Source organism: Perca fluviatilis, chromosome 6 (genome assembly GCF_010015445.1).
Source record: "Perca fluviatilis chromosome 6, GENO_Pfluv_1.0, whole genome shotgun sequence".
NCBI lineage: Eukaryota > Metazoa > Chordata > Actinopteri > Perciformes > Percidae > Perca > Perca fluviatilis.
The window spans coordinates 864,168-882,641 of NC_053117.1; the positions used below are offsets into that span (position 1 = coordinate 864,168).

Consider the following 18,474-nt stretch of genomic DNA (forward strand, 5'->3'; position numbering starts at 1 on the left):
TTGCTCCAGGCCTTCAGTCTGAAAATCTCTCCTCTGCATGATGGATTGGGTTCCAGGACCCTGTCCTCTCCTGGGACTGACCCAACCTGGGGAACAGGGGGCTTTCATGGGAGATCACAGGTGCTTATATACAAAATGGCAATTTTCTTCTTCCATAATTCCATGTTACTGCATTACCAGATCTTATCGTGAGGCCAGTATCTCATTCCTGAGGTTTTAGACGTTAATGAAAGATGCTTTGCCTCCGGCCACTGGGGGCTAAATCAACAAGCCTAGGATTCCTGTTGGCCTTTGTAGGGGCATACCAAAGGCAGAGAGCGGACTCCGCTGAGGTCAGAGACAAATCATGGAGCTGAAGATGGAAATGCTGCGCCCAAAAAACAAGCTTGTATGCAATTCAGTGCAGTGGTTCCCAACCTTTTTTTGTGAGAAGTACTCTCACAGCCCTGTCAAGTGTTCTCAAGTACCTCAGTGACACCAGCTGTCATGTTCCAAACATGTTCATTTGAATTGGTTTTTAAACGGTATGTTAATACTATTAATTATATAAATTAAATTTTAAAAAAGGCTACAGTATTGTATTTATATAATTGAATTGCATTTGTTCTACTACCAACTGGATGTTTCAACAATTTATCTGTTTCTTTTAGTTAACCATTAATTAATTGATTTTAGCTAATAATTTCAACCATTTATTCATTATGTTTAGTTTATTCAACTATTGACCCATTAGCAATCTATTTTAACCAATAGCTAACCATTTAACCACTTATCCACAGCCTCCTTTAGGCTATGTAGGCCTATTTATTTTAGCTAACTAACCACTTATTTGCCAACTCTTAGCTATCTATTTGAACATGTATCTATTAATTTTAGCTAACTTTTTTAACCACGCATTTGACTACTTTTAGCTATTTAAAAATTGTATCCATTTACTTTAGCCAACTGTATTATTAACACGTATTAGCCTGCTTTATTTCAAGATTTATCCATTAAGCTACTTATAGTTATCTTTTTTAAAGTACCTATTAGCCTACTATTAGCTGTGTATTTAAACATCTTATCCATTGGGCTACTTTTAGCGAACCGTTTTAACCACATACTTATCATTAGCCTACTTTAGGCTATCTATTTCGACCATTTATCCATTACTTTTAGCTAACTGTTTTAACCACTTATCCTAGCTACTTATCCATTAGCCTGCTTAGGATAAGTTTGAAATAGTATAAAAAGGTTGAAACTGATTCAGGTTATCTACGGTATTTCAAGTGATCAGGTGTTACAGCCAACTATGGGTATATTTTTTAATCAAATCGTAATCTTTGTTTTTCAAATTAGTTATGCTTATCCACAATCTTCAAATGTACTCCCTTGCACATGCAGAAGTACAAGTAGGTCAGCCCTGGTTAGGAATTACTGATCTAGTGCTCACTAGCAAACTGTTGTACTGTACATTTAAATTAACAGCTAAGCCTAAATATTAAAATGAACTTACAGGGGGGGCAACCTCTAGCTCTCCCAGTAAGAGCATGCACCCCATGTAGGCTGAGTCCTTTGCAGCGGCCTGGGGTTCGAATCTGTTCTTTCTCTTTCCCACCTTTCCTGTTTATCCAATGTCACTATCAAATAAATGGAAAAGCCGCAAAAAATTATCTTAAAAAAAAAAGAATGTACTGGATCTACACACTACACTATCAGAGCCTAATACAAAATGATAGCCATATTATTCTTTTCGTTGGGGAATTAAAACATTTTGAGGCGTACCTTTTATACCCTTTGTGTGCCCTGAAATCAGACTAAAACAACCTCAACAATATGTGTTGAGGATATGTAATTTCAGCCACTTAGGATCATTAAAAAGAGATCATATTGAATATCACTTCTAGAGAGGGAAAGAGAAAGCGAGAAAGAAATAAAGAAGAGATTTGTTTGTCAGTCAATTCCGACCCACTCAATCTACTTAGCCTTGTGAAAGAGGGGGAGAGAAAGGGTCGGGGTCAGCTTTCTGTAAATCTTCTGATGAAATGTTGACAAAACAGCCAATTTTCTGTAATTTTCCTGCAGCCGTCTTTCAGCAGCTTACTCACTCAGAACCCCTTCATTTCAAACAGCAGCACACCGCGACCTCTGACATGTATCTCGTCCCTGACTTCTTTGGCCTGGCAGAAAGACAGTAACAGTTGTGCCTTTTAGGTCAGGTGGATGCCGTTTAAGGAGCCAGCTTCATAAAGGAAGCCTTTGTCTCTCAAACAGGCTCTCTTGGGCCCCAGTAAAAGGATAAGAAATGTAGTTAATAGCTCAGGAGTGGCCTAATCATCAGCTGCCATTACTGCTCCAATATCAGCAGAGATGACAGACTTATCAATAACAAAGGCCCAGCTGAAGCCTCCACCGCTCTGTCATTTTGATCTTTGCTCCACTAATCAGAGCTTTCATTTGAGCTAAGCACCGGGCAGCACACCTCTCATTCTCTTCATGCTGTGCCAGATATCACTCATCTTTACAAGCCACTCTGTATTCCCTCAACCCCAGGCCACCATTTCCACAAATTGGCTTAATTTCTCCGGCAAATATATGACACATCTGAGAGCTCATTATCCTTGCAATGCAAGTGATTATTGTACTTACTGGTAAAACTCTCTTAACTGTTGAGGTTTTGGTCTTGAACGGCTTCGGGTGGAGTCCAGCTGATTTTCTAAATGAAATGAAGATATGTCAAACTGACTATCATTGGGATGTATAAATATTTCATTAAGCTTATGCTGGGTTTGCTTTCATAGTGCACTTCCGAAAACACAAAAGGATTTTGAGGCCTGTTGTATTTTCTGTTTGTCCGATACAAAGCATGGACTGAAGAGTAAAACCGTCATATGCCTTATGGATTGTAAAACAAGAACAAGACTTATAAGCCTGCAATCATCTATAATGGTCTGTGTCATTAGTCTCAGAGAGCAAATTACTCTTATGTAGAATATTGGATATGCTAAAGGGGATGATGTATTTGTTTAATAGTAATATACATACTTTATTGTCAATATTTCTCTTGTTCATTCTTCCACAAAAAGCTCCTCCATCAAGGAGAAACCTGAGAGGGCCAAAGAGGTGCTCCCGCACCTGGACGAGTTGGCTCTTTCATTTACAGTCATGGTGAGGATCAGGCACTGACTGACTCAGACACCTGCTATTGGGAAATATGTTCTCCATCAGTGAGCTATAGACTATTTCTGGACAGGAGCACTGGGAGACCATTGTTCTCCCCAGCACTGACAGCCAAGGTATTCTGGGACTCTTGGCACACATAGCAAACAATGTGTTATTCATGTTAAGCTTAAAAATTGGGCTACTTTACCAAACAAACTGTGGTTAGAGTGGTGTTTGTTGACTGCAGCAGAATTGTTTGATGGCTTTTAATATTGCAACAAAACAAATATTGCAAATATTAAGAGGCTCAAATACAATGTTTGCTTTCATAATAATTGCAATTGATGGAACATAATCAGAGAAACTGAAAGATCAGAATTATAAAAAAAAAAGAGTATTGTTAGACTTATGAGATAATGTTACCAGAACCACACACATTTTCTTTTCAGATAAAGAATAAATACCTATCTTTCATATTAAGCATAACCTATGGTTTCAGGCTTAACATAAAACAGTGGAGCTCCTTATTCCCTCAGTTTGATACATGATATGTGCTCTTTAGACAAATCATCTGGTCTCTGCTCCTATACAGTCTTATACAGGGGCAGGGGGTTTGGGGATTTTGCAATGTCATCTGGGATTAAAAAGGAGCAGCACATCAGAGCCCCAGGCCACACCACCTGGAGCCCCTATACGATCCCTGGCGCTGCACCACTCAGAACCAGCCCCATTAGCTTACCGCCGAATAATTCCTGGTCAACTAAATGACACTGAGCGAACAAAGCCCCATTTCAGAAAAGATTACAACTTCAACAGGAAACCCTTTGATTATGAGTTTGTTTGAAATGTTATCAATACCATGATCATTCCTGCGGATCAACAAAACCATCTCTAATCACCATACCTTGGCTGCACCTTCAGTAGTGCATCAATCTCCAGAAAAGGAAGAAAAAAAAGCAAATCACGGTCGAGAATAGAGGAGTGACTTGTTTAACAAGAAGCACGTGCAGTGACAAAGCGATTCCTTTCTCTATGTTGATCACCCACCTGCACACAGATTAGGTCAGATATTCACCTGAGCTGCCAACCTGTCACTCACACTCAATAAAGAAAAAACGAAACACACACTGCACACATTCATGTCATGTTAGTGCTCCAAACAGTAGACAGCAGACAAGACTTTTACCGGCAGGATCAGACCTAGTATACACAGTGTTTGCAAGCAGCTATTATAATAAAATTAAGTGAAATGTGAACTTTAGCCTCTGGTTAGGTTCACAGTGTACACAATTCAATAACAATCCACCATTTACAGACATGTAAAAAGATAAACAAAAGATTTGAAAGTTATGAAATACAGTTTATGGTGAGACCAGCTTTTGTGTAAGTGCAAAGTGCTTACAAATAATAATACTTGTAGTGCTCGATTATTACTATATATTCAAAGCTCTAAAGTATACACAAATGTGATTACCACAGTAAACAAATCTCTTTGTCTACATAGGGTGATGGCCAAATGTTAAAAAGCTAAAATTATTTCTGTTTTCTTAATATCTTGCATGAAGGTTACACTTACAATGAGTTGTTTTTGTAGTTGTATTGGATTAATGGGGGAAACTATATGCAGATGATTAGAAATATTTTTGTTTAGTTATTTACTTTTTATGTTTCTCACAAAGTTCCTCGTTAAATCCTGCAGTGTTTCCAACACATGTTCCTCATTTGCCAATTTTTAATCAATCGTGAGGCACAAAGTTAGTTAACACACATTAAGACCGGACAACAAAGACCTACTCTAAAAAATAAACATAAACAAGTTAATATTTTTCTTCACTGTATAATTTATAATCTAATTTATTGTATAATGCGATCTGATTGGTTGGATAACATATTTTCCATGTTAATCTTTTGAGAGTTGTGTATTATAATAAAAGTGAGGAATGGGACACAAAGTTGATGTTAAAGCATCAATTTAGTCTCTGGCGCCCCTTGGTGGTATTTATGCAGAACTGAATGAATTCATTTTCAGTTAAAAAAACTCAAAGATTATGCAACTCATTCCAAAAAAACTTGTATGAAACACTGCAAATGGCTAAAAACTAAACTAAAATATAACTATCAAGGCTCTACTGAGTGTAGCGTTAAATGCATCTGCAGTTGTAATAGTGACACAACTTCGCTCAACTCAAACGCAGTTTTTAAAGGGTGCAATACCACAGTTCTGATTTTCAATTGGTAATAACCTCAGTTTGTGGGCGAAATAGGCTAAACATAGTAAAAAATAAAATCAGTTTCTATCATTAAGATCATGTAAATGTTGCCAATGTTTTAACATTTTTTGAAAATAATAAAGCCAATCTCTCTCCCTCTGTGTGTGTGTGTGTGTGTGTGTGTGTGTGTGTGTGTGTGTGTGTGTGTGTGTGTGTGTGTGTGTGTGTGTGTGTGTGTGTGTGTGTGTGTGTGTGTGTGTGTGTGTGTGTGTGTGTGGAGGGACAGGTGTACAGCTGGAAAGGTATCCTTAGATTTTAATGAAGCTCAGATTAAAATGAAAAAGAAAAGTGATAAAATATATACAACATTTACAAATCAGCAGAACAAATGCACTAAATACACTTAAATGTACTGTCCCCTCCCACAGTTAGTGTTGTAAAGTGGAAGCAGATGGAACTGACCTATGATGGCATGGGTGTAGTCAGTAGATAACAGTATGAGTATACGTTAGCCACGTTATCTTTTACAAACTATTTGAAGAACGACTGTAGGCTACTTCACATTTATTTTTGCGCGTGTCCACGTCGTATATTAAGAACATGATGTCTTAGTACATAACACTGACATGAGCAAGGGAGGGGCAGCTGCTGCAAAACACACTGATAGAATGAATGCAAAGAGCCAAAAGAACACTTCCTGTTGATGCAAAAATTGCAGCAGCAACTGTCTGACACATCTGGACTGGAGAGGGGGGGAGGCCTGGCTGTAGTGTTAGCGAACTACTGAGTGGAATGGACAACGTTTAATGCTAATCTGCAAGACGGTGAGTGTTATGGACTTCAACTTTGGCTCGGACTGGTGACCGTAATGCAATTGCAATGTCGGTGCGTCTTTGCTCTGACAGTAAAAGTAATGGCGAAATAATTGCCTGCGACCGTACGCTAGCCACCAAATGCTAGTTAGCTGCTACTTAGCACTGGCAGACATGGGACGGTTGCCAGCTAATTGGTAGCATAAGCTAACTAGCATAGCAGCTAGCTGGCTAGTTCATGACAGCCGCAGACATAGTTTGTACCCGCGTTCGACGTTGCAACCTACCTAGCTAATGTTACTAAACCATACACTGTCAAGCTTTTTTATTATCAGAAAAAGCGAGCCCAACCCGCAAAACAATCCACCATGCGTGGAAATGTGAAGTCTGTGTGAGAGTTAGCTAGGCTTTCTTTTCTGAAATAATTGCTCGATTTTAGGCTAGCTAATATAGCTAACGCGATGTAAGTTAGCTTGTGTGCTGCTTTGTAGTTGGGTGGTTCGGCCCTGTTAGCCGATGCTATTTTTTTTAATAACGTTAATCTAACGTTAACTACAAGTTAACGTATACATGAGAAATGGTGGAGTCACAAACAAAAGCAGTAGGATGTGACGGCCAAGCTAACGCCATCCTTTAGCTACTCCGCTAGGTAGTATAGACACCCCCCACCCACACACACAGACACATGAATAGCTAGCTATCTTACTAAGTTAACTACTAAAAGAATGCTTTGCAACAAAGTTTGAGACACCGCACATCTGATCCCCAGTGTATCAGAACAGTATGCATGTTAGATAGGATCAACAGTAACGTTACATGCTAATGTCCCTCAGTGTCCATGCACGATGAAGCTAACACGGGTAAATGCGATGATTAATGATTAAGTTAATGTACTGATCAATGTGTAGCAAAGTCTTGCAATAACAAAAAAATCCTTATTTTAAATCCACTACGCTAATGGGGTGGCATCAGGCCCGTAACTGTTTCGTATTCAGCGTGTCATAAACTAACCTGTAACATTAACGTTCACGTTACCTACAATCCCAGGTCACTATGAATGTAATTTACCGGTAAATAACTGTACGTGATGTTATGACAGGAAAGAACAAAGTGCAGGGACATGGCAGGTTATTCTGTACACATGGGTTCACCTATGTCACCAAGGACTAGATATTACTATTTCTGTGATATTAATTTGCTCTGAAATTCAACAATCTAGTTTGAAACCAACATCTTGAAATATTCCAGGACAATTGCATCTGAAACTAGTCTAAATACTTTTTTCGCCATAAGGCATGTCAGAACACAGTGGAGTCAAACCAATTACTGACTTTTGCATGAACAACCATTATGGCTTAGCACCCTTTTTTTTTTTTAATAGTCCCGTTTCTGTTAGGAATAAGCAGTAAAACTTGATTGGTTTGACATGCCAGCTGAAATGAATGATTGTGCAACACAAGGTATACAGTAGTGTGTGGTGAAAACAACACTCTGTGGTCTTGTCTATCCTGGTAATCTGAAAATTCAGAATTGTCTCATGATGTGAGTCAAAGTAGTCACAAGTACATTTACTCTAGCAGTTTGATTTACAGTATTTTTCATGCTATATACATTTTGGAAATGTAGGAAACTTATCTGAAGTAGACAATAAAACTGACATTTGCAGACAGACATATGCAGGGATTTTCCTGCATGTCAGCAGCAAACCGTTGCTCCCTTGCTTGACTTATTTTCTACCATTAGCAAAACCTGACCATTTGGCGATAATAAAACCTGTTATGGGCATTGCGTCAAATTTATCACTGCCATCTGTAATTGCGACAGGGAAATCACTGCAGAGTGGCTCTAGGTGAAAAGGCAGTCTAGCATGATGTTATCCCATCTAATAAGCGCTGGTCATTAAAAGCTCTGTTCACACTGCAAATAAGATGGGGTAAATTTGTCAAGGTTGATGGTAGACAAAATGCAGAATAACTGCTGCACAGGGAGAATGGGAAAGGGCGAGTTAGAGTACTGTTGTCGGTCAACTAGGTTCCCTTTCAACTAGTTCCTCTCATCTGGATGCATCAGTTGCTGCATGTAGTGAATACAGAAGATAACGTCTGTTCTTGTGGATGCCTTGCTGTTGTCTTTTTTTCTTCAGTCAAATTCCAAAACATACCTACTCAGTATCCTTGTTGCCATCTCTAGGCCCTGAGCGACACCGTGCCACCAAGAGGAACTTGATTGTGTGATCATGGCAAACTTACTTCACTGCACTGTACAGTACTGTCAGTTATGTTATTTGTCTTTAGTGTTGAAGACAGAAGAAGTTGAAGAGAAGTGAGACTGACTATGTTAAAAAAAAGTGTAGCGATGTGATGTGGAGAGGCTCAGGTCTTTTAAGTCTTCCACTTGTATTGATAAGCAGATTGGCTAAGGTGAATAGGCTGAAATGAAAATGAGCATGTTCTTGTTATTTAGCATACTCAAATGAATTAAGAGAACACACCCAAAGGCTAAAAATACATAATTTAGCGCTGCATACTGAGATTCCACTATGACTTAGAATTACCACAATGCATATTATTCGCACACCAGCAAAGTTCCTCACACTATACCTTCCCTTCAGTGTATCATAATATAGTATATTTTTTATCTTATTTTTTACTAGGCCTATCTGTTTGAAATTGCTCTCCCAACCTTTGCTTGTTAAGCAATTCTGTTCTTGCTCTGGCCTGCCCCACAAACTGTTTTTCAAAGTAGGTGAAATGCTGCTGATGTTGAAGAAAGCATACACTGCTTGCTTGCTGACTTTGATTTTTCTTCCAAACTATCACAATGTGCTCAGCATCCTTTATGCCTACCTACATGAAGCAGCTGTGTCAAAAAGGTTTATTACCACGCATGCAACTTGAGCCACAGATGGACTTTTTGAGCTGAGTTTAAACATTTTCAGTTTTTCCCACGTGAGCCGAGCGTGTGATCCTCACCCAGCATGTGCATCTCAACTACTGAGCATACATTCTTTGGCTGCCCTTCAACTTGGCTCCATTCAGTACGCATGCTGTTGGCAGCCATTACTGGTATGTTTTAGTGTACGAACACGCTGTAATTGAAGGCTGGTGGAATGGGGGAGTGAAGATAATATACAGTACACCTTCTTACGGTTCTCTGTTTTGCTACATCTTTCCCTCCGCTGTGCCAGGACGAGAGCATATGGTTTGTTGGACAGGTGTCTTGACGAGCTTTGGCAACTGGAGAAAGTGTTTACATTCCCAAAGTGCTGGTGGGGACTCAGTGTGGAGAAGATCATGCTGAATTGCTAGCAAGGGGCAGGGAGGGAGGGAGGGAGGAGGAGGTGCAGAGGGAGAGATGGGAGAGGGGCAGATGGAGTGGGGGGAGAGGAGGGTTAAGCTAGAGAACTGACACATTAAGGTTTTGCAACACGGAAGTACTTGCTCATACGAACATAGAATTACACAGTGGGTAGGGTAGAACTGGATTACACTGTCGCTGCTTTCCATAGTGTGGTTTAACTCGTTCTGCTGAGAAGGCAGGGCCTGTATCTATTAATATTCATGAACCAGCTCCAGTCAGTATATTATTCTGTAAGTGTAGTGTGCTCCTACTTCTGCCGTGCGGCAATGCCTTTCATGGTGGGGGGGGGGGGGTCTGATCTATCATTTTGGACAAAGCTTTAAGGCTATGCTAGTGTGCTTTGAAGGATCTTTATGCAGGGAGAGGCAGTTGTCAGTTGTGCTGTTGGAATGAGAAGACCAAAAAGCATTGTCCACAAAGCAGTCACAAAAGTGATCATTACTGACCCACATTTAATCTAGTAAATCAAAGAAGCCTTGAAGAAAGGCTTTGTAAGATACTTTTTAAGAGAGCTTAGTGTATGCTCACCTTTCAAGCAGAACCAGGTTTTCTTCCTTCTCTGACAAATGCATGCCATATACCTTTTATGGCTTGCCTCCAGATAGCCTGTGTCAGTTGCAATCTTTTCATCTTGCCTACTTTCCACTTAATTTCCTGTTTAGCAATAATGGCTATGGATGAATAATTAAAAAAAATGCAATGAAGACTGAAACATGCAGAGCGAAATTTTCAAATTCTTAATTTATCTTTGGATTACATTACCTTCTTTGGTCTTGCACCCACTCTTATACTTGCACTTTCAGTTAATGTGGTGCCGCTCCTAGAAAACAGCCCTCCTGTTACACTTTCTATATGTTGCTCGGGGAAACAAAATTGGCTGCCAAATGGTTTTAAATGTATGTTGGGGCCATTACACACAACAAAATGAGTTTGGGTTTACCAGTGTGGCTTCGCAAGTGTTTGTTTTTCTTCAATCTTTGGGATTGAGACACCGTGAAATGGTCACATTTAGTATGTTCCATCTCAATACTTTGATGAGGCCACTGTTGATAGTCATTCCATTGGCAAACTGCTGTGAAATTGCTCTGCTGCTGGATCTTATTTCAGATCCACATTCCATTCAGTAGACTCTCTTTTCTCACGTATACTGTAGGCCCATGTATAATCTGTAGGATACATCACTATGATCAGGGTGCCTGTGGATAAAAAAAATTAATAATTTTGTATTGTTTTCCCTGTCCTCTTGAACAATAGAGGCTGTACAGTACGGGATTATTGGGGCTGAGGCCAGTATATAGAAAAATCTGATACACTTTTTTTTTTTTTCATTAACAAACATTTATGTTTATAAGGACAATAACAGAATATTATGAGAATCTTTCTAATTTGGTTATGACATTTTTTAAATACTGTGGCAAGATTTCTTAGATGTTTTTGATTGTTGAGAAATTTAAATTGACTTACAGCATATATCATCATATCACCTAGCTCTGTATCAAAAGATAAAACAAACAAACAAATACTTTTGACATAGAATTTGTCAAGTAGTAAGGCTGTATCAAATGCTTATCTTAATGCTGGACTTTTAAGTTTACATATTTAAATGAACGTTCGCTCAATCAATCCCTTGCCAAACGAGTTCACACAATGCTGATTAAGCCTATCGCCGGCAGGGAAAGCTCTCTGTATTTCTGAGTATACCAGAGTTTTGGTGTCTGTGGCAACATTCCCACCCTGGCGCACCGGAAGAATTTTATTTTTATTTTTTCTACATTTTACTCCGAAGGAGTAGTTTATTAACTATAGAACAACTTCTTTACGTTAGCAGTACACAAAGTGCCGCCAGCCAACCATGCTCGCTCAACTTGCAGTTCTACACAGCTGCTTATTCTGGCTCTCTGATTGGTTACACGCCATGTCAGTCTACCTGCATTACCCAATACCTTGACAGGCAGGATTGGGGAGAGACCACAGCGACGTGGCGTTACTATGAATCCCACTGCTTTCCTTAAGAACGTCAACCGTGCCAGACGGGGTAGACAAAAGTTCCAGACTCCAGCTTTCAACAGCCTCCCGTCTCATTTGTCTTACGTATACAGTACAAAAGTTTTTCTCTATCTGTGAAAATGTAAAATTGCTGCATTGCAAATGCAATGTTTCCAAACCTAATGGTCCCCTCTTCTTTTTTTTTTCTTCTCCTTTTCCCATCAGGCAGCCGACAAACTGGAGAAACATATCCAAGAAATGGACGACGGCAGCTACATCGAGTTTGATGTGCCGGAGTTCAGTAACACTGTTCTGACCCAGCTCAATGAGCTGCGGCTGCAAGGGAAGCTGTGTGACATAATAGTTCACATTCAGGGCCAGCCATTTCGAGCCCACAAGGCCGTGCTGGCAGCTAGTTCACCCTACTTTCGTGACCACTCAGCTCTCAGCACCATGAGTGGCCTTTCCATCTCGGTCATCAAAAGCCCCGAGGTGTTTGAGCAGCTTCTTGCGTTCTGCTACACGGGTCACATGTCCCTGCAGCTCAAGGATATTATCAGTTTCCTCACTGCTGCCAGCTTTCTGCAGATGCAGGCCATCATTGACAAGTGTACCCAAATCCTGGAGAGCATCCACTCCAAGATCAGCCTCCCAGTTAGTGTTTGCAGCCCAGAGAAGGACGACTCGCAGACCGGCGGCAACGGGGTCAATGACAGCAACCTCTTTGTAAACCCTACCCAGATCTCCCCCCCTTACTACTCCCGGCAGAGTCAGGCAGGACACGACGCGCGCTTTGAGCTGTCAGGGAAAGGCCTAGGCCGGGGGCGACAGCAGCAAGAGGAAGGCCAGTCGGACCGAGGCAGTAGTGACAGTGTGTCGGAGCTTGACGCTCCCATGGATGGAGAAACGGAGCAAGTGGAACTGATCGGCAAAGATGGGCAAGTAACCGATGTGCACGTGAAGATAGAGAAGACAGACAGGCCCACGTACTCCGACAGCTCCTCAGCTGGTGACGACGGCTACCACACGGAGTTGGTGGATGGAGAACAGGTATTGGCTGTTAGCGTGGGCTCCTATGGTCCTGTCATCCAGTCTGCTGCCTATTCGTACTCAGGGCTGTCCTCGCCATGCTTTGTCAACCTTACCAACTCCAGTCCTTCCCGCTCCATGCTCAGTGGCTACAGAGGTGGGCGAGCCAGGGCAAAGCGACCCTTGGCCATCCCAGCGGCAGTGCTGAGTCATATCAAACCAGGCTTGGATGACGGCGAATCAGCAGTGGGACCCGCGGGGCTGGAGAACGACGTGCGCGAGCGCAGCCTGCGGAGCCAGTGGTACCCCTACAACGAGAGACTCATTTGCATCTACTGTGGAAAGACCTTCAATCAGAAAGGGAGCCTGGATCGCCACATGCGCCTGCACATGGGAATCACCCCATTTGTTTGTAAATTCTGTGGCAAGAAGTACACAAGGAAAGACCAGCTGGAGTACCACATCCGTGGCCACACGGACAACAAGCCCTTCCACTGTCAGATCTGTGGCAAGTGCTTCCCGTTTCAGGGCACCCTTAACCAGCACCTGAGGAAGAAGCACATGGGAGCATCAGAGGGCAGTAATCACATAGACTCTCCAGAGACGACGGAGGGGAACTCAGGTCAGAAGGACCAAGAGGATACGTCCGAGGGGATGGCCTTTGAGGCACAATATGCAGAAGAGGCACCAGCCAATGATATGGAGGAGAGTTCAAAATGCAGTCCAGAGGAGGCCCAAGCATCAAGATGTGATTTGTAGGTCCTGCTTCAGGTTAAAGAAGCTTTAAGAAATGTTTATCTTAACTCAACTTATAGGACTTTTTTTTCCTTTTCTTTTTGAATCAGCTCCCTCTACTATAGACATTTCCTGCGTCAAGGGATTCTGTCAATTTTGTGAAAGTTAGATGTTGAATGCGGAGAGCAAATGGGTGCTTTATAGAAATTTGATTATTTCAAGCAAAGGGAGTAACAACTTACTATTTTTCAGGAGGTCCCAGTAATCAAGACCCCCTCATTGATTTCTCTTTATATCTTTCCATGTTTTTTAAAACATATTTACAGAGTTATATAGGCATGTTGCAATAATTGATAATGTGAAAGCTCTGGTAAGATGCTTGTTTTTTTTTTCATATTTTCAACTACTTATACTCAAACCAGTTCTTAAACCCCCCCCCCACAAAAAACGTGTTACCCGCGCTTTGAAATCCGTTTTTAGGTTGTATGTACAGTATCTTATTGCCAAACCCTGTAAAGAATATTCTCTCAACATAAAGCCTTGATACTTAGGGGGAACTATTCCTTGCTGATTGTATGGATTAAGGACGTAGTCCTTGTCAAACGTTTCTCGGTCAGCCAGGTTAAAGTGATTTTAAGAAGGTGCTATGTAAGGAGTGCATTCAATTTGCTAGCTTTCTTGTTTGTTTTTGGCAAAATGCGGACAATAGAGACAGAAAATGGCCCTGCATATTTTTCAAGATATTTTGCCGTCTCATAACGTTTGTTCTACATAACACTTAAGAATTGTATCTCTCATCACTACTGGAGAGCTCACTCTGTTGACGTGGGTTAAGATGCTGTCATCCATGTAATGGGTGAATTACGTCCATACAGTGAAGTCACTCGTAATTCCTTCATACTCTGGTGGAGACGTATGCTGACTTATTGTTGTATGTGTAAATTGTTTTGTCTCCTGAGGTAGGCCTCTGGGTTAATGCTCCGCGTCTGACGGAGACAGGAGTACTCGTTGTCAACTCGCCACAGGAGGAACAGCTGTTCACACAAATCAGTATGGTATACTAGTCTGAATAATATGCAAAAACGAAAAGAACAAAGGAATCTCAGCCATTTTGACATGGTTTTTCTTCCATTATTTGAAAGAGCTATTGACTTGTGTCCTTTTTCTTTCCTTCCTTCCCTCTGTCCTTCCTTTGAGGACGGGACGGTTGATCTGTGATCTTTGTTCTCTGCGTTGGTCGGGGTCTTAATTCTGATGCAGCAGCAGCGGCGGCGGTGTCAGGGTAGTACTAGCTTCACAGCGGTGATTTTTCCTCTAAGTGAAAATGTTGCGAACTTTTGATAAGACTCTGCAATCCCATGAATACTATTGGCCAACATATTGTATCTATACTGTTTGAACCACGGGGATCAGGGATGGGGGTGTTGTTACTATATAGAGACTTGGGTTATTTTCCACAGAGATTTAAAGGAATCTGCATACACAGCAAATACATAAAAGGCACTTAGAAGGCCCCTCTTGCGCTCTCCTGCTTTCTTATTTGCCAGCCAGCTGTTTAATTGAGCGGTTATATAGATTTTTGAGGAGTACCTGCTATATGCTTTTATTTTGTCCCATTTGGTCTACGCTGAATTTGTGTCAATGAATTGGGTTTGATTATTTCACAGTTTCCATATAGTCTTTCTACTTTGTTGTTTTTTTTTTTTGGTAGGAGAATATTGTGTTTTGTCGCTTACGTCCAATGTCAAGAGTGCAGTCCTTTTTTTTTTTTTTTCTTTGCTTTTTTTAAATTCCACTGAATGTGTGCAGTCATCGTCTTTACTCATTGACAGTTAAGATAGCAAACCAAAATGTAGGGAATTTTGCAGAAACTCGGTATAGCTAGCGTTTGGTTGTCTTAGTGTGTATGGATGTATCGCAGACGCTTTTGGCCATCACACCCGCAGTCTGCCAACCTTTACAGTACTTTTTAGATGATTGTTTGCTACGTCCAGTTTCTTTCTGTCGACCGCAGATGTGATGTGCAGGTTTTATTCCAGCTGATCTGACCTCACCAAAATACAGTCGCCGACTAATTTCAATCTGCCTACGATTCTTGCCCTTCACCTCGGGGGGGAAAAAAAAAAGAGAGGAGGAAATGCATACCTTCTTTTCCGTATTGTTTTGTGAGTAATAGGTACAAACTGCTAAAACAATTTTGTGCCAAGAGTTCACGCCAAAGACTAATTTTTGACCTTCAATTGTGACTGTACTGCATAATTGAATGCTCATGAAGAATAGGTTCTTAATTTAATGTAGGACTAGTTCTTTTTGATTTGCAAAGAATGTACGTTTCCCAGCTTATAACAATCACTTTGTGTCAAATTTAAACAATTTGCTAAGACGACGTTACGCAGCGAAAGTCATAAGTAACAATATATCAAGCCATACACAAAAGCTGAAAATATAAAAAGTTGTGCAATAGGTATTGTAATTGTTTAAAGCCAATGTAAACAAAAGAGACAATACTTCACAAAAAGTGGCATCTTTAACTTAGTGCCTTGCCACAAGCTTTACATTTTAGATTCTGGCACTTAGATTCCTGTGCCTCTTTCATTTTGTAAAGGATTGAATTGAGAGATTATAATAGAATATGGCCACACCATTTATTGTCAAGTGGTACCGAGAATGAAAAGAAATGAACACGTCATTCTTGTCCATGTTTTTTTTTTTTTTTTTTTTCTCTTGCCCCCTGTTTTCGCTTTTTTTCGTTTGATCTGTTGGGTTTTTTGTGTCATGGAATGGGCAACTGATTTCAAGTTCTAACTGACATTGTAGCAATTGATTACAATCAAACGAGGCAGACTTCTTCCCTGCAAGCCGTTGCCCAATGTTCAGAGACCATACTGTATCCCCCCCCCCCCTCCTAACCACCGAGGACAATCTTAACAATGTACCGTAGTGTTAGGCATTTCAACAAAGGAAGGAGACACATGAGAAACACAAATCTACTTCCTCTCTGTTCTCTCTGAACATCTGGCAAGGGAACAGCTGCTTGGGTATTTAGCAGATAATAAACTGAATATTTGTGGAGGGAAAAATAAGCTAACCCTCATACTGTAGCTGAATTGCACGTTCCTCAAACTCAAAATTGTATGAAATTGCCAATGGATCTTTTTTTTTTTTTACACTTGAGTTTTCTTGTATTTGTATCATCGATTGTGCACTTACAGTTTTATGTTAGTAAATACCAATTCCATCCGTGAAGTCCTGTCTATCTCTGTAGTTACCCTTAAGGGACTCCGCTAAAACGGCCTGAATCACTTTGGTAGGGACCTTTCCCACTTAAATGGTGCTTTTAGACTAGTCAGATTCTTTCTTTTCTTTTTTTTATTCATCAATCGAGTCCATGTAATCATCATAGGTGAATGGAGGGGAAATTGTTTAAATGCTTTTCCATAACTAATAATAGTTACTTAACGTGATACACACTTACAGAACCAACTGAACTTTGACACACACGAACACACTCGAATCGACTCTTCGTCAACTCTTAGTTCCACACACCTCTGAGAGGAACAGGAGATTGTGGGCCACAAGTAATCAAAAGGAAGTGTTTACAGGGAAGGCTGTCGGACTACTTTTTGAAATTGCAGCTCGTCCTATTCTTTTTATAATAAAACTCACTTCAGGTAGTTTACAAACACTGATACAGGCTTAGAAAAAAAAAGAAAATCTTAAGTCTTCCATAGCTTTTCTGTCAGTTTCTGTCCACTGTGTAATATAAGAAAAAAAAAAGCAATAACCTTTTTAAAAGTGTATTGGGATCATCAAGCCTATTGAAATATTGGCCTGTCATATCAAACAAACTGAATGTCAGGGAGCTGTTGAATTGAAGTAGGACCAGGACAATTTGATATTGATTTATTTTTTATATATTTTCTGAAACTTTGGACAGATTGACTCCTCTTCAGAAAGGAGATCTCTCTCTCTCTCTCTCTCTCTCTCTCTCTCTCTCTTCTCTCTCTCTCTCCAAAAGTAGTGTTGCTTGCTGGTGTTCTAAATGTTCATCAAACTCCAGTGGTAGTCAGTAAACTGCAACACAAGAACTGATTGCGTGGTCCAGTCATCAAACTCAGTGGCACTGTTCAGAGTTGCGCCTCCAGCTGTGTCAAATAATGAAAGGGATTTTGGGCTGTATAGCCACTTGTTTGGGAGCGGGCTGTCTGCTGTCATGTTGAGGTTCAGTGGTCTCCTTTTGGCTCCTCAGGCACTGAGACTGTAGTTGTATTTGTTCAGGACAAGGGGGGGACGTTTTCAGTCAAGCTAATTGTTTCTTCTCCTTTTACAACTCCCCTAACTCTGCACTACAATGTCTCTGGCTCATATGTAGTTGGTGACAAGGCAAAAAAAAAAAATTATCTTAGAACTCAGGGTATATAGTGTTTAAGATGGTCTCATTGGACATACTGCTTAAGTCCATAGTATAATTGTGCACTTCTTTTCAGGTGGGGAAACAAGTCCTCAGTCAGTGGTTCCCAAAACATTTTGTCTCAATGAGCCCATATTTTCCACCGAGCTGAAGCTCGAGGAGCACTGGAGACCGCAAACTCGAGCACGACAGCACAAAATGCCCCAACTCCTGTTTTGTCCACTCTACACACAACCTCACAACCCAACTGTGAACCTCAGAACTCTACTGTTTTGTACAACTATGAAGTAAATGAAGCTAGCTAGAGCTGATGTTGTATCTATTGCCATTTATGAATTTATTTTATAGCATGAAATTAAAAAAAATATATTTATTCAAATTATATATTTTACCCATAATCATTCTGTGCTGCTTTGTTTTGGTTCTTAAGCTTGTAAATTGCTTTTTTATTATATGAAAAATTGCCAATAGAATAATTTGCGTTTGTAAAATAAAGACGCTCGTTTGGCTCTGATTTGTCTTTTGTGTCTCAAATGAATTCATGTTTTTATACTGTATGTGCATACCAACTCAAATGACCCAGATCTCACACACCCACACAAAAAAAACGTACCGTAATCAAGGGGGTAAGCTTCGCTTCGGAACTTGAACCTCCTATGGCGCCATTTTGATGCTACCAAACGATCACCTCCGTTAGCATCCCGTTGATCCCATTGCCATTCATTTTGACGTCACTTTGACAGCGAATAACTTTACACACGACAATGTGTAAAAGGGAATGATTGAGATT

At 40.5% G+C, this 18,474-nt stretch overlaps 1 protein-coding gene across 1 annotated transcript; it reads left to right on the plus strand.

The window, feature by feature from the left end:
• Positions 1 to 5,863: 5,863 nt before the first annotated feature.
• On the plus strand, positions 5,864 to 13,650 carry zbtb34 (zinc finger and BTB domain containing 34). Its single transcript, XM_039803888.1, has 2 exons — positions 5,864 to 6,175; positions 11,735 to 13,650. Exons 1-2 carry the CDS (start codon positions 6,158 to 6,160, stop codon positions 13,295 to 13,297), a joined length of 1,581 nt encoding a protein of 526 aa, XP_039659822.1. The 5' UTR covers positions 5,864 to 6,157; the 3' UTR covers positions 13,298 to 13,650.
• The last annotated feature ends 4,824 nt before the right edge of the window (positions 13,651 to 18,474 follow it).